The sequence below is a fragment of the Mastomys coucha genome, unplaced genomic scaffold (assembly GCF_008632895.1).
Source record: "Mastomys coucha isolate ucsf_1 unplaced genomic scaffold, UCSF_Mcou_1 pScaffold22, whole genome shotgun sequence".
Taxonomy (NCBI): domain Eukaryota; kingdom Metazoa; phylum Chordata; class Mammalia; order Rodentia; family Muridae; genus Mastomys; species Mastomys coucha.
Genome location: NW_022196905.1, coordinates 125,141,959 through 125,158,634, shown reverse-complemented (window position 1 = coordinate 125,158,634; position 16,676 = coordinate 125,141,959). Strand labels below are relative to the sequence as shown.

Genomic DNA, 16,676 nt, shown 5'->3' with positions numbered 1-16,676 from the left:
AAAACTAACCAATGAACAACAGTAACACACTTTAATAGGATGGGAGGAATGACGTGGAAGCTCCTGAATTCACTCAGCTGATTCTTATCTGTTGTCAGTCTGGTTTCTTTCTCTGGTCTAAGCAATTAAAAAAATCAGAGGGCGGGTTTGAATTCCAGTCTTTGGAACTCCTGGGTCTCAGAAAACGAAGTAGGTTGTGGAGACCCAACAGGGCCATAAACCCGCGTGCGTGGCACCAATAAGATATTTACAGAGTAGGGATGAGTACAGAAGCATCTACTAAGATGGTCAGAACTCTCCTAGGGCCCTAGCAAGAAGGACACAAGGCCTTGCTCTGAAAGTAGCGGAATCCGAGTCTCCAGGCCAGATTTTCCCTCTAGCCATTCCAGGCCAAGCTAAGCAGAGAAGCTAAGCCAAGAGAAAGGGACATCTTCCTTCTCTGCCGGGATGGAACAAACCCGCCTGCTTAGAGAGCGCTGAGAACCCCAAGGGTCCCTCACAGCCCTTAGCAGCCAACATGACTTGACTGCTCTCGGGTCCCGCGCGCTCCCCGCTCTCTCCAGACACCCCCACCCTTTCCGGGTGCGCGCGCAAGAGTGGGCCAGCTTCCCCTAGCTGTGCGCTCCGCAGCCTGCGGGTGGCAGCGGCGTTGGAGACTGGCTCTCAGGGAAGAGGGCGACCAAGGGACCGCGAAGGAGGAGTCGGCGCTGCAGCCGCTCCCCTCGGGACCGCGCCCCGCCTTCCGTCGCCACCTGAGCATCCCCTCTTGGCTCCCAGCTGCTCCGGTCTATCCTACCATTCCCTCTGGGGGACTGTGTGTACTCTTAGTGCCGCAGCCGCGGTGTCATTGCATCCGGTGATCGGGACACTCGGATCTTGGTTCCCTTGAGGGCTTGGGACGAGCTGCACGGGCCGCGGTGACAGGCAGCGGGGGCGCCAGCTCGCATCCCTCCCCCGCGACATTTAGAAAGGCGTGTAGACAACTGGTGTGACTTTGGAGGTCCGACTCCTCCTTCCGGCCAGCCTCACAACGCGCCACCTCCCGAGACAAGCCAGTGTGTCCGGCAGGCCCCGGAGGCTCGTGTAGGGACTTGGAACGTGTCCGGTAACCCGTGGCGCTGTGCGCACTGGTGAGTTTTGCGGGCGGGGTGGGGGCGGAGAGGACGTCGCGCTGGGTCCCTGCTCCCGCCCCTTTCCTGCTATCCCCCCTCCCTCCACTTTGAGAGAGTCATTGAGATTTGAGCGTGACTGCGGAGCCTGGAGGATGCAGGCACCAGGCGCGAGGTTTTCCTCCTCCCGGAGTGATGGAGAGAGCCGGTGAGCTGAACAAAGACACCCGCCCTGAGAAGCGGGTCCTTTGCTGAAGAACGCTATTTTCGCCCCGCGACGGCCGCCTGCGGGCGAGAGTGTCGGCCGCGCAACTCCAGGAGCGGCGCGCTCTTCCGCCGGCGGGCGCAGAGCTGGAGCCCGGCACCTGCGCGCCACTCCCGCCACATCTTGGGAGCATCCCGACTACCACCGGATTGTTCCCGAAGGTCCACGTCTGCGGAGGAGGTCCAAAGTCTAAAGGCAACCTGTTTGCTGTTCTACAGGGAGAGACCCTGGGACCTTTATCTTTTACTGTTTCCTAGAAGGGATTGCGTGCTGTGGACGGAACAGGCATTTCAGCGACACTTTTGCAAGCCAGGGGCTTCCGTGTGAGTGATCACGGTTGGTCCCCAAGAGCCGCGTCCTCTCTGTGGCCTCTGTCGCCTGAGTGTCTGCGTTTTGTGGCCAGCAGCAGCTGGGATCCCCCAGACCTTTGCTCCCTCCCCCGGCCATTGTCCGGTTTGTGGGTCTGCGCCTTCTCAGGCTGCCCTGCTCCTCGCAGGTGAGGCTGGTAGAGGCGTGGGTCCAGGGAAAGGACCGGCCGTGTTGTTTGATGGCTTCACTGAGGAGAGTCAAAGTGTTGTTGGTGTTGAACTTGATCGCGGTGGCCGGCTTCGTGATCTTTTTGGCTAAGTGTCGGCCTATCGCGGTGCGCAGCGGAGACGCCTTCCACGAGATCCGGCCTCGCGCAGAGGTGGCCAACCTCAGCGCGCACAGCGCCAGCCCCATCCAGGATGCGGTCCTGAAGCGCTTGTCGCTGCTAGAGGACATCGTCTACCGGCAGCTTAATGGTAAGGACGTGCCCTGATGCCTGTGGGTTGTGGTGCAAGCAGGGCATGGGTGATCTCTCTGGCTCTCTGTATCCTAAGCTGACATCTGAACGAGTCTGATCTCTCTCTTCCATCCGTGCTCTGTGCCTGGGACTAATTGTAGAAACCACCACCTGATTCTTTTTCATAATGTACTCCGCTGGAAGTTTGATCTTCCACTAGAAACCTGTCACTACAGTTGACTCTTGGTCTCTGCTTGTGACTCCAGCTTAGACAGAACGGACTGCAGGCTGGGAACCTCTAGAAAGGAAATAGTTGTCAGTTCATAGTGTTTGACCAGGGAGCTGGTAGGGAAGTGGCTTGCAAAGTGAGGACTCGAATAAATACGTTATTCCTTTAGGGTGATTGCATCACTGAGAATGCAGACTCTTTCCTCCGCACTGGCTGGGTGCAAGGTGGTCTATTAAAAACCAGCCTACTCCGAACCACATGGCAGTTGAGGTTCAAGTTCTTGGTGGGTCTGGGAAGCGGGGATTCATTCACAAAGTTAATCCAAACCAGGAGGCATGGCATCCAGGTTCGTAGCTTTTTCCAGAACTTGTCTCATCTAAACTATTCTAACTGAGTTGCCATAAAAGAGCTGGCGTGTGTGTGGGTGTGTGTGATTTATTGCTTCCACCTGGCTCAAGGAACTGACTGATGGTCCCTGGACACTTGCTGCCTTCACTGTGCCACCTAGTCTAATATAAAGAAGACATAGTGATTGCAGAAGTCAGGCTCTCTCTTCCCAACGCTCTGCATGTTACTGTGGCCTGGAACTGTCAGCTGTTGTAATGACTGCTAATAAGTCAGTTGCTGCTGTGTGCTAGAGGGACATTACAAGAGCCATGCGTGCATGGTGGGGTATAACCATTAGTCCTTAGAGGTTCTGGCCCCTCCCCCACAGGAGAACAAACCAAACCAAACTCAGGGAAGTTAACCATAGTGCCTGAGTCCTGATTGGTGTTGGGAAGTAATAGTTTAGGCTCTGGTTGACCACAGATCCCATGTTCTTGGCTATGAGGCATCGGTTTCTTTTCATGTGTCTGTGTGCAGGTGTGTGTGTATACACTTGGAGGCCAGGGTCAACCTTGAATGTCATTCCTCAGGTGCATTTATTTACCTTTGATTTTTTTGAGACAGGGTCTCTCTCCGATCTGACACTCACTCACAGAATAAGTGAGGTGGGCTGACAAGCCACCCCAGGAATCCAGTTCTGGGATTACAAGTACATGTTACTATGCCCAGCGCTATATATATATATATATATATATATATATATATATATATATATATATATAGAGAGAGAGAGAGAGAGAGAGAGAGAGAGAGAGAGAGAGAGAGTTTTGGGACCAAACTCAGAGGTCCTCAGGTTTGCCCAGAAAGTATTTTACCAACCAAACCATCTTCCTAGCCCTAAGATACAAATTTTTATCTACCTAATTTTAATTTAAAGTTTTGTGTGTGTGTGTGTGTGTGTGTGTGTTGTACTGTATAGTATAGTATAGTAATAGTATAGTATAGTATTGTATTTGGGGAAGGTGCACACATGCCACAGATCACATATGGAGACCAGAGGACAATTTATTATAGTCAGCTTCTCCTTCTACCATGAGATCCTGAAGATGGATCTTTCTCCTTAGACTCCACTGTCTTTACCCACGAGGCTACCCCACTAGCCACAGACTTTGACTTTAAAAGTATATACAATTTTTTTTAAAAAAAAATTTATGATTTTTTTTTTTTTTTGATAAATGAACTCCATGGATCTGTAAGTACAACCATAACCCGTGTAAAACTTGACCAGCCTCATGACAGGATAGGGGAAGATAGTTTTTTTCTTGCCCTTTGATGACCGGCTTCCTGCATTCATGAAGACATGTCCTAGTCATCGTAGCATCATATTATAAGTATCCAGTGGGCTTTGATGCTGCCACGGACCTTTTTAGTGTTCACAATTATACCTCTCACCAGTAATGAGGCCAGACCATCAGGGCAGCCCACCAAGGCCATGTTGAAGCTCTTCTCACAAACCCCTCAAGACAAAAGAGACCAAACATGACTAAACCCGGGCAATTCACTTCTGGAGCAATTAAAAGTATATGGACTCAGCACTCTGGATGTGAAGCAGGGGAATCAGACATGTAAGGCCCACCTGGCTAAACCAGATTAGGGAGGCAGGAGTTGGTTTTCTGAATTGATACCTGCAGAAGCACATTCATAAGAACCCCCCCCCCAAATGATCAGAGCTTGCTCACTTTCAAGCTACATGCAGGGACACAGGTCATTGTAGCTATAGTTTCCATTAGTGACATGAAATATATTATGGCCACATCTCTTAATGGGAATCATAATTCTATGTAGTACTAGTTGTTTTTTATTTATTGTGGTGTGGATGCGTATGTGTACACATACATGTGGAAGCTGGGGGGCAGTGTCTGGTGTCTTCCTCAATCATTTCTCTACACGCCCCCCCCCTTCTTTTTGAAACATAGTCTCTCACTCAGCCTGGAGTCTGCCATTTTGGCTACACTGGCTGGCCAGCAAGCCCTAGTGACCATCTTTACTTGGGCTTTCCAGCACTAGGATCATAGGCAAAGACTAGCAAATCCTTTACCCAATGAGCCATTTTCTCAGATCACTGTGTAGTGTGTTTTAGGTGTTGCAGATGTGTATGACCCCATTAGTGTTTGCAGTAACCCTTCAAGGCACTTACCCAGTGTCTTTTGGGGCTTTAAAATGACTCTGGACCTTGTTACTTTAGGATGGAGGCTCTTGGCTGCTGTGCCCACTCATCTGCCTGGGCATTACTATCAAAATGACTTGCATTACCTATACAGATTCAGGATTCATGGCTCCTTGTCCTAGGGACTCCTTTTCAATAGGCAGAGAGTAGGGTCTGAGACTTCACCTCTAATGAACTCCTCACTCTCCCTCTGAGACTCCTCTGCCTATCCCAGACCTAGTAAGGACAGGAAACGCACTCAAATGACAAAGCCAGTGGGATGGTTAGGACTTGCAAGAAGCCAAGATTTGCTCCCAAAAGGGGCGCCGCAGGGTCTTGGATTATTTTCTCTTAGCTTTCTGCTTTGTAGAGAACATCCATGCTGGGTGGATGTAGTTCAGTCGGTTGTGCACTTGCTTAGCTTGCATGGGACCTCTAGTTCCGTGCCTAGCACCACATAAACCAGGAGTGGTGGCACAAACTTCCAAGCTCAGCCCTAGGGGGGTAGAAAGGAAGCTTAAGACTCCAAGATAGACCGCTAGCTCAAGACCAACCTGGGCTACATAATACCCCGCCTCAAAATGAAAGAAGGATGGGAGGGAGGGAGGGAGGGAGGGAGGGAGGGAGGGAGGGAGGGACGGAGAGAAGGAAGGTAGAAAAAGAATTGACTGGTTGAGTCGGGAGTTAGGAAGAAGGAAGGCTCAAAGCCGGCTTAGCGAAGTCCAGTTGAGAGTTTCTAGGGAAAGCTCTGACTTCCAACTGGGACCTGGCAGAATTTGTCTTTCGAGCATTGAAGGTGATTTGTAGGAGCATGCAACCTGGAGGGTAAAAGCAAGGAAAAGTTTGCTATGCAGAAGACCCTCCTTGTCTCCAACCTCCCCTCCGGGGGCACCAGCCTTTGTCTGTTCTTGTTTTGGGTACTGTGTGTTCCATCTGTTATCCTAGGCTGCCTGCTGTACCAGGAGGCTGGGGGAGGAAGGGGCAGGCTCTTCCTGGCATATGGGAAGATGGGGCCAGAGCTTCATTTGTATCTGTGCTGTGCACCTGTCTCCACCTGTTGCCACTGACAACAAAGGAGATCAGGAACTCTAGGGTCCTATTCCTGAGCTGGAACTAGGCACTGGGCATGTGGCAGGATCTCATATCCAGCTCCCTAGTGCCATATGAAGCTGGCATTTTCAAAGTTGCACAGAGCTGATCTAAGGATATGGTTCAATGGTAGAATGCTTGCCTTGTGCGTGCAAAGTCCCAAGTTTGATCTCTAGAGCAACAAAAGACATACAAATAAACAAAAAGCTCCCAGGTTTACTTAAACTCCTCCTGTGGCTTCTTAGGTCTAGCAAGAGAGACTTAAGGAGATTCCATCTTCCTCTGGTTGGGTTTTGGTTTGCTTGGTTGTTTTTGCTTGTTTTGAGGCTGGGTCTCATGTATCCTAGGCTAACCCCAAACTCCCTAAATAGCCAAGGATGACCTTGAGCTCCTAATCCTCCTGCTTCTACTTTCCCAGTGCTAGGATCACAAGTCTACCCAGGCAGTTCTGCAAGGCTCTCCATCTTTGTTCTGATGATCGGCTTCACCTCCGCCTACTTGCTGAGACACTCTGCAGTTACCTCAGGCTTCCACCTTGTAAGCCTCCACCTTGTAAGTCTGTCTTTGAGAAGAGCTGGTTATACTGGAATTTATTGCATGCTTCTCAATTCTGCCTATCCTTCCAAGCTTGGCTCTTGCGGGCGAGAATTGTCGAATGTCATCGGTCCTGATGCTTTGAGCTGTTCAAGGCCTTATTGACATCTCTTCGCAGTCTCAGCCTGGATTCTTACTCCTCAGTGGGCTTCGCTCTGGAGTCCAGAAATGACTCTAGGTTTTTTTTTTTTTTTAAAGGGCTGGCATCCTATTTTAGACTTTTACATCCTACCTCCATCTCTTACCATCTGTGCCTTGTGTATATACGGTAGGCCGTTGAGGTTTATTGATAGCTGGCAGGGAGCTGGTTTTCAGGAGCGAGATGATAGCCATAGAGAAAATAACCCAGAGCTTGCAAAGGCCGGGATGGGTGGTGTGGTGAAGGGGAAGGGTGGGAAGAACTTAGCTGGAAAGGCCGAGTGTGAGAAAACTATCTTCTCTTCAGAATGCCTCCATTATCTCACCCGCGCTTTCTTGCTTCTACCATCTTGACTTTACAATCATGGCTATACCATTTGGCCACTGCTTTCTTGCATCTGACACATGGCCTTTACCATGTTGACCCTATCATCTCCTTCAAACCGTCTTTCTTCATCTGTCCCCTACCCTACCTCACCCTCACCATCTTGCCTTCCTCACCTTGCCCTCCTATTCTGCCCTCCAATATCTTGACTCTTTCATCTTGCCTGTCCTATCTTGAAGTTCCTCTGCTCTTTTCCTTCCTGAATGATAGGAACCAGCTTCATCAAGGAGCATGGAAGCAGTTGGTACACCAGGCTGGGCACTGGCCATTATCAGTATATTTGGGAGTATGACTTTATATTACCAGTATAATTTAATATTCCCTCGTGCAGCATAAAATAAACTCATTAGATCATCTGGAAAAGAATCTTTAGGAAACCATATAGAAGAAAGCAAAAAACTCTTTTTAAAATCTGTTAAAAACAGTTGCTTGATGGTTCTTCTAGACCCCAGACATTGATTTCGGCGTCGGAAATCCCCAGGTCACAAGGTATGTAATTTTTGGTTTCCTGTCACCTTTTTCTGTCACCTTCTAAGGAAGTTATTTATTTCTCTCATTTTAGAGATGAGAAAGGTGAGAAACAGAGATATTGTTAGATTTAGTTGGCATGATATAGCAAGAGAAGGGTTAGGAATATGGCTTTTCCCTCCCTTCCAGTACCCTCTCAGTGAGTTTAGGGGAGAGGAGGAGAAAGGGTCTGTGCGAGTCCCACCTCCTCAAAGTACCCAGCATAGTGAATTGGAAGTGGGAACAGCTAAGCTTCAGCCCTGTTCTCTGTCAGCCCTGGGCAGCTCTGTCGTAAGAGGAAATGCAATTGATTTCGAGTTAGTTTCCAAATTTAGATTTCAGAGGGATATTGAATAGAAGCAAGGTTGCTTGGAGAAATTGAAAAATCTTTGCGGAAATAGAGAGAAGTCAAAATTACCTACCCTGTTCCTACCTCTAAGCCCCATGAATGGCCAGAGCAGAAACCTAAAACTGGGGGAAAAAACAACAAAAAGCAAAACCCTAAAACATTTCCAGATAACCCAAGGGCTATACGCCAACAATCTCTAGGCAGGGAAAGTGAGTTGGCACAGTGGGCACAGGGGAGAATCTGTTCTCTTTTGACTGCAGGTTAGAGAGAGAAGGATTGCGGGCAGCAGAGGCTGGCCTCGAGCTCCGTACGTAGTCGAGGGTGACCTGTATGTAACTCCTTATCCTCTGGCCACCACTTCTATGGTGTGTTGGGAGGTTAGGTGTGTACCACAGGGAAGAGTTTGTCTGTGCCCCCAACGCCCCAGGGCAGTCATTTGAAAGGCCATCTTCAGTGAATGGCAGAGCCGAGCTTGCATTATTCCCCCCCATTCCTAAGTAGATAAAGGCGCCTTTACGTAGACCATGCATGCTGAGTACACCTACATTTCTTGGGGAGAGGGATAAGAGGAAGAAAGACAAGAAATATTTGTATTAAATCTAACCCATGCAGGGTTGAGGAGACAGATCAGTGGTAAGAGGGCTCACTATTCTTGTGTAAAAGACCAGGGTTTGGTTCCCCCATATCTACATGGTGGCTCACAATCATCCCTAACTCCAGTTCCAGGGGATCCTGCCCCCTTTTCTGGCCTTCATAGGCACCAGGCATGCAAGTACATAATGCATCAAACCAGCTGTACATATAAAATAAAAATAATAAATAAATCTTTTTTAAAAAAAAAAAATGCCTGGAGAGATGGCTTAGCAGTTAAGAGCACTGGCTGCTTTTGCAGGAAATCTGAGTTCTGTTTTAAAGACACCAGGTGATACATAACCATTTGCAACTCCAGCTCTAAGGCAGTGGTTCTCAGCCTTCCTAATGCTGAGATCTTTTAATACAGCTCCTCATGGTGTGGTGATCCCCCAACCATAACATTATTTTCGCTGCTACTTTGTAACTTTGATTTTGTTACTCTTACAAGTCATTATGTAAATATTTGATTTGCAGGATAGTTGATATTTTGGCCCCTGTGAAAGGGTCATTTGACTTCCCCCATCCCCAAAGGGGTTGCAACCCACAGTTTGAAAACCACTGCTCTAGGGAATCTAAAAAAAAAAAAAAAAAAAAAAAAAAAAAAAAAAAAAAAAAAAAAAAAAAAAAAAACCACTTCTGGCTTCCGTGGGTACCTGCACACATAGAAATATACAAATATAAAAATAAAAATTAATCTTTAAATTGACAGACAAACCAAAAACCCACTGCAGAGGACCAGTCTTGCATGCCTTCTTCATGCTTGGTACAGGCATCCAGCAAGGTCTGGAGTCGAGGTTAAGTGACCTTCTAGAAGACTTGATCCATGGAGTCCTGGTTGCTGGGGCCAGACTCTTTCCCTTCAGTCCTGGCATCTGGTTGAAGCTGGGTCCTTCTGGAGAAATGAGGAACTCCATTCTTGGAGAGCACAGCCATGCAGATAAGGTTGTTTGAGTAGTGTGTGTGTGTTGGATACCAGGCCAGTGGGGGGCAGCTGCTTCCTGCCCAGCCCAGGAGTACCAAAGGAAACATCAAGCATCCTCCTCCTCATCATTGAAGAGATCCAACCACCTTTGACCTTTGCTTGCTGCCAGATTGGGAGCACCCTGCCTGGAAAGGGAGAAGGCTCAGCCAGAGGCTGAAGAATGTCAGGAAGAAAAGGAGTGTAGGCAGGAGAGGCCTGAGTCCTTGAGACAGCTGAGATCAGATAACCTGTGAGTCTTTAGGACAGCTTCGGAAGAAAGGTTGTGAAGGAGTGTCAGACAGGGCCGGTTTCATTTCCAGATCTGTCAAGTTATGAATGCTGTGATGTTAGGTCAGTGGCTTCACGTTTTAGCTATAAAGTGGGGTCACGGTATGTCAGGACGAAGTGAGAATAAAAACATAGGGAATGGGGGTGGGTAGTGCTCTCTTGCTGCTCAAGCGTAAGGATCTTGAATTCAAACCTTCAGAAGCCATATTAAAAGAAAAACCTGGGTGTGGTGGCACGGATTTATAATCCCAGTGCTGGGAGATAAGGAGATCCGTGGCTTTACAATCCAGCTAGCCCAGTCCAATTGTAAGCTCCGGGTCAGTGAAAGACCCTGTCTCAGAAAGCAAGGTCCATGGCACCCCAGGGACAGCAGCCATAGCTGACCTCTGACCTCTACATGAATATACACATGTTTACACGCAGAAGCACAAGTACCTGCCCACGTACTTGTCGGCACTCCCCACATGTGCTTATATTTGCACACGTGCCCACACACGTATCCACATGAATACCCATGCCAGTGGCAGCCGTGACAGTGTCAACTGGTTATAAGCCATCTTTTGTCCTGACTCACCATAACATCTCCAGTGCCTATGGGTGTCTTCAGCCATAGCAGTTGCTCAAGTTTCAAAGCAAAGTGTGACCCTGGTTATATGATCCCAGAGGGATAGGAGGGGATCCTTTTTGTTAGAATATTCTTGTTGCCACTTTCGAGACAGGGCCTTACATAGCTCCAGCAGGTCTAACATTCGTGATCTCAGCTTCCCCATTCCTGGAGTTACAGCTGGGTGCTATTGTGACTGGCTCTGCCACGTCCTATCCTCCTTCACCTATGAGAGTTTTTCATCAAAAAAACATTGCAAAATTAAACCTCAAAATGTTTTAAGGAGGTCCCTGGTTCTGTCTTGGGCTCCGGGTTGCACCAACCTGCCAGATTAATTTGTGATTCTTTGTCTCCTTCATGTGTTTGCCGGAAGCTGTCTTTTATTTCATTTTCTTTTCCTCCTTATCTTCCTCCCCCTCCCCCTACTTATAATGGCTTTCAAGGCCTAGGAGAAGAAATGCAGCCTATTACAGCAGCCTAGCCTCTTAGCTAAGGTTTCATTTTTCTGTAGTTTTAATTACTAGAGGCCATGGGCAATCAGCAGTACAATACGATGTTTTGAGAGAAAGAAGAGGAGGTAGGGAGAGATGGAGGGATAAAGTTTGAGCTGCTCACATAACTTTTGTTAGAGTCTGTTGTTATAATTGGCTCTTTTATTAGTAGTTACCATTATAAACTCTTCCTGTGCTCCATTTATTAGTTAAGTTTAATTATAAGTACAATGCATGCACACACACACACACACACACATACCCACACGCACACGCACACACACACATGCCCTAACCCTAACCCTAATCCTGATTTGTGTGTGTGTGTGTGTGTGTGTGTGTGTGTGTGTGTGTGTGTGTGTGTATGTGTAGGTCAGAGGAATACCTCAGGAGTTACGTCTCAATTTCTACCTTGTTTGAGACAAGGCCTCTTGTCCCATATGCCAACCTAGCTGACCTGCCAGCTACCAGCAATTCTCCTGACTCCACCTTCTCTTTTGTGGTAGAAGCACTGAAATTACAGAGATATCCTTCTACAGCATCTGCCTATATGTGGGCTCTTGGGATCTGAACTCCGGTCCTCAAATTGTCATGACAAGTGTTTCACTCACTGAGCACCTGTCCAGTCCAGGTGCTTTGTGTTTTGTTTTGTAACAGACTGTACAGTATTAGGGATATTAGTTGTATATATTACTGTAAGAAATTCCAGATATAAATCAACTTACGAAGAGGAAAGTCTCACCTGGGCTGGTCTGATCAGGCAGCTCCTGGAAGATTTTAGATGTGCTGCAGTATGTCAAATTCCCTTTAAAGGATTCTGGCCACTCACATTGATGAGCGAGCAGGGCCTTATTGGTAGGTGTAGATGGCGTGCCAGAAGTAGAAGAGTAGACAATACCTGCCTAGACTTTGCATGATACTTAAGAACATTTGTGCACTCATGTGCATGTATGTGCACGTACATGTTCGTGTGTGCACAGCTGCACATGTGTTCACTTGTCTAGGGCTTGCTCATTCATTTAGGCTAGCTGAGCAGTGACCTCCCCGATCTCCACTCAGTGCTGGGATTTCGCACATGCACAACCACACCTAGCTATTTACGTCCCTCTGGGTATGGAACTCGGGTCTTCATGCTTGCAAGGCAAGTACTTTACAAGTTGGGGCTATCTTCTCAGCTCCTGTCTATGATTTTTAACCAGCTCCTTACAGAATGCTACACCAAGAATGGATGCGAGAGCCTGGCTGGAGAGGTGGCTCAGCTTGCTACTTAATCACGAGGACAAGAATTCAGGTTCCACCAGCCCACTGGGGGACTCATAAACACGCATAACTCTGGCTCCAAAGGGTCAGATGCCTTCTTCTGATCACACGTGTGCACATATGCTCCCATCCTATGGATGTGTGCATGTGCGCAGGTGCAAGGTCATGCGTATGCATGGGTGTAGAGGCCAGGGGTTGACTTTAAGTGCCTTCCTCAATTGCTTTTTACCTTGAAAGATACGGTGTGCTTGTACGCATGTCCTGGCATATGCATGCCACAGAGCACCTGTAGAAGTCAAAGGCTAACTTTGGGGAGTGGCGTTTTCATCTTGTACCCTACTGAGGCAGGGTCTCTCTTGTTATTTGCTAGTTAGCCTGTGAGTTTCTGGGCACTTCTTGTTTCTACCTTGCATCTTGCTAGCGAAGCCATGTCCCTGGCCTTGTATTTCAGCTTTTGAGACAGGTTCTCTCATTGAACCCAGAGCTCAGCTATACAGACTGTCCAGTGAACCTTAGGGGTCCTTAGGGAATACTCTTGTATTCCAGTTCTGTTTTTTTGCATGGGTTCTGCAGATCACACCTGTGAAGCAAACAGCATAAGGACTGACCTGTTTGCCCAGCCTACATGCTTAAGTTCTTATACTCAATGGGAACCAAACTCAGGTCCTCTGTAAGAGCAGTAGATGCTGTTAACTGCCGAGTCATCTCTCTAGACCCTTCTCTCAAATTTTTAAGAGGATAAAAGAAGATAATTTGGACGTCCATTACCTTTGCCACCTCTTTTCTTCCTCTTCCCTTCCCTACCTCTTTCCTCTTTCATTACCCCCTTAGCTCTTAGAATAAATGCAAGATCGCCGTGGATGCGGCAAGACCTTCCTATCTCACAGCGATCACGTCCATCCATCTTTGTATTCTGGTGACATGTGAATGACAATCATCTTTGCCACTGATAGAGTTTTCCCTTCTAATAACAACCTGTCACTCCTAACTGCAGAGCCCCAGCTTCGCCACGCATGAGTAACAGTGCTCTGTCATGAAGATGGGTGGCCACATCCTTACACCGCTATGGAACATGTCCACAGTGAGCATGGACCAGGGTTCCAGAAGAGCCTCTACCCTAGCCTTGGAGTCCAAGCCAAATAGTGTGGTTAGAGCTCACCTACAGCTGTCCTGTGGGCTGTCCAGGGATGTTAGAGCCCCTCCCTCCCTGAAAGCAGAATCAGAAGACTTGGGTTTTAGGTCTATTCTCTTTCTTCTTTATTCCCTTGTGTGTGTGGTATATATATATATATATATATATATACACGTGTGTGTGCATTTTTCTATGGAGGCCAGAGGTCATCTTTGGCTCTTGCAGGGAATTTACCTTTAAGTAGCCAGGTTAGACTGACTGGCCAGTGAGCCCAGCCACACACACACACACACACACACACACACACACACACACACGTGCACACACACACCCCACAGATACAATTATTCATTCATCTGGTCAGCTTCTAGCCCTTGAATTGTAGTGAATTGTTGCCATGGTCCTACTAGTGAAGAGCTCATTCATGATCCAACTTTCCTCAGCCCCTCAAGTGCTGGGACTAAAGATGTGCAGCCACCACAACTAGCTCCACAATTTTTATTGACATCTGCTCCAGTTTTATTCTGTTGCTTTGACAAACACCTTGCCAAAAAACAACTCGGGGGGAAAAATAGGCTTATTATTGGCTTACGGTTCCAGGGGGGTCATGGCAGAGAAAGCATGACAGCAGGAGCCAGACCCCAGCCTGGCAGTCAGGATCTAGAAAGACCACATTACATCCATACACAGAAATGAGAGGTGGGGAAGGGAGAGAAGTGGGGGTGCCAGGCTGTAAAACCTCAAAGCCCACTCTCAGTGATATCTTCTACAAGGCTCCACTTCCTAAAGATTGCATAACCTCCCCAAACAGCGCCATCTGCTGGAAATCAAGTGTTTAAAACCTGAACCTACAGGGAACCTCTCCTCTCCTCTCCTCCCCTTCTCTCCCGCCTCCCTTCCCCCACCTCCTCCTTCCCCTTCCCCTTCTCCTCCTTTTCCTTTCTTTGAGACATGGTTTCTCTGTGTAGCTCTGGCTGTCCCAAAACTCATTCTCATTGACCAGGCTAGCCTCAAACTCACAGAGATCGGCCTGCCTCTGCCTCCAGAGCGCTGAGATTAAAAGTGTGCACCACCAACCCCTTGCTTCAGGGAACATTTCTTGTAGTGACCATAATAACATCTAGTGCATTTCCTCCCCAAACCTACTTATCTCATTACACTGGTTCATATCCAAGGAAGCTGAACCTCAAGAGATTTGAATAAGTTGTCTAGAGACACCCACCAGTAGCTCCATTCTGAGTCACCCACTGCACAGTTGGCACTTACTGAGCCCAAGGTGTGAAAGAACTATTTGTCAGCTAGCATCTGGTCCTGGGACTGCAGAGGGGAAGTGGCCAGGAGTTAGGCGAGACCGTGAACCTCCCTCAACAGCCGATGGCGGGAACTGTTGTAGTCACTCAGGCTTAGCAGTCACCCGTGTGTAAAGTTGTAAAGCTGTTAATTTTAGGGCTCTAAATTATGCTGTGTGAGCTTTAAATCCAGCCCATAATTAGAATAAAATGTGAGAAAAGTGAAATTGATATTAAGTTAATTAAAAGGCTTTGCTTATATCGCAAGGAAATTAGCACAACAGGCTGGGAATGCTGACATGTGCTGTTGCTAATTTCTTCTGTTTAGACAGTGCTCAGCGGGCCCCAGGCAAGCTTTGTTCCCTGGCTTCTGCCCTGGGCCCTCCCTGCACCCACATAGCCATATAGTTGTGCACATGCATCCTATGGAAGCATCAAAGTCCATCAAGTATTCCTTCTGTTGGGATTGCCAGGCTCCATTCTGTATTTGTATTCCTGAGTTCTTTATGAGAGCTCCTGCATCCACCTTACTGGGTCCATCAGGGTCAACCACGTTAGTGTTCCTGGCATCATTAAAGTTTCAACTGGGCAAAAGCTGGGGTGATCTGGCATGAAGGGAATCATGGGATATCTGTCTATTAAGAAGTAGGTCATCTATCTGCACTTGGTATCTTTTTTTTTTTTTTTTTGCTTTGTTTAGTTTTCTGTTTTCTGTCCTTCCATTTTTTTGAGACAAGGTCTTGCTCTGTGCTGTCGGCTAACGGCAAACTCAGGATTCTCCTGCCTCAGTGTCTTGAGTACTGAAATAGCAAGTGTAAAGGTGTATGTCACTGTGCCCTCCTGCCTCTCTTATGGTATTTTTCAGTTATTACGGTTATTTGTGTATATGGTGTCTACTTTGTTTATTTGAGGCAGGGTCTCTCACTGACCCTGAGGTCATGACCCTGATCATGGCTCATGCTATGGTACACATGTAGAGGTCAGAGAACGACTACTTTTCAGCAGTCAGTTATCTTCCAACATAGGGATCTCAGGGGGTGTCAAATTCAGGTCATGGGGTTTGGTGGGAAGTACCTTTACCTCCTGAGCTCTTTCCTGGCCCTGATTTTCTTTTTTTAACGTTGAGCGTCTGGCTGGTGTGTTATAGGGTTAGTTGGGTACCAATCCACTCCACCACAGGGCTCGGCCAGCCGCTCTGGGAGACAGGATGCAGGAAGTTAACTGTGCTTACCCCACGCCATCATCAGGTGAGTGTTGGGCTGTGGGAAAGCCGCGGGGACACCCCCTTCGGGTGTGGGGAAGCCAGTATGTGTTCCTGGGGGCAACTGGAGCTGACTTGGGGGATGTCCTGGGCCTGCAAGGAGGCTGGGGCCTTCTGGCACCCAAGCGCCCCCGCTGGGAGCAGCGTAAGAGCTGAGAATGGAGTGCGGGCTCCTGGGCTGAATCTAGCCTGGGGCTGAGTGGTAAAAGGCTAGGAGAGGGGAGAGCTCAGGCTGGATCCCGCAGGGATAGTCTTTGGCTTGTAAGTGGCAGCGGGTTTAAGCTCTGGCTGGGCTGGGAGCACAGAGAGGGAGATTAGATGGTGGCTCTTTAGGTGAAAGCCTTCTCCATTGCTCCCCACGGAGGATCCCGTGAAAAGAGGCAGTCCATGATTTTAAGGCAATTATTATCATGGTGGAAAGTGGATGAGTAAAACCATATCCCGCTTCTCAGGGTGGGCCTGAGGTTAAATATCTTTTGCAGGGAGGAGTGTCTGGTAAGGAGAGTTTATTGGCTTAAGTCCTCCAAGCCTTTAGGTACCTCATTAAAATGGAGATCTGTCTTGAGTCTGTGTGACCACAGGTCACCTCCTCTACCTGTGGAAAGGATTGGGGCATTGCCCTTACATGACTGATGGCCACAAATCTATGGAGGGCTGTGGCCTCGTGCCAGGAGCCTAGTTCCCCAGGAGTGAGGCAAAACTTCTTCCATCCCTTTAGGGTCTCCGGGGGTTTTTAGCCTTAGCTCAACCAGGAACCAGGCAGCCTTTCACGGTCCTACAGTGTGTGTGTGCG

General features: G+C 48.2%; 1 protein-coding gene across 1 annotated transcript in view; it reads left to right on the top strand.

The window, feature by feature from the left end:
* Positions 1-400: 400 nt before the first annotated feature.
* Positions 401-16,676, top strand: part of Galnt17 (polypeptide N-acetylgalactosaminyltransferase 17) — a 440,346-nt gene continuing 424,070 nt past the window's right edge. The window contains exon 1 of the mRNA XM_031338128.1: positions 401-2,159. Within this exon, the coding sequence (XP_031193988.1) occupies positions 1,922-2,159 (238 nt within the window). The 5' untranslated portion in view covers positions 401-1,921. The remainder of the gene's footprint in view (positions 2,160-16,676) is intronic.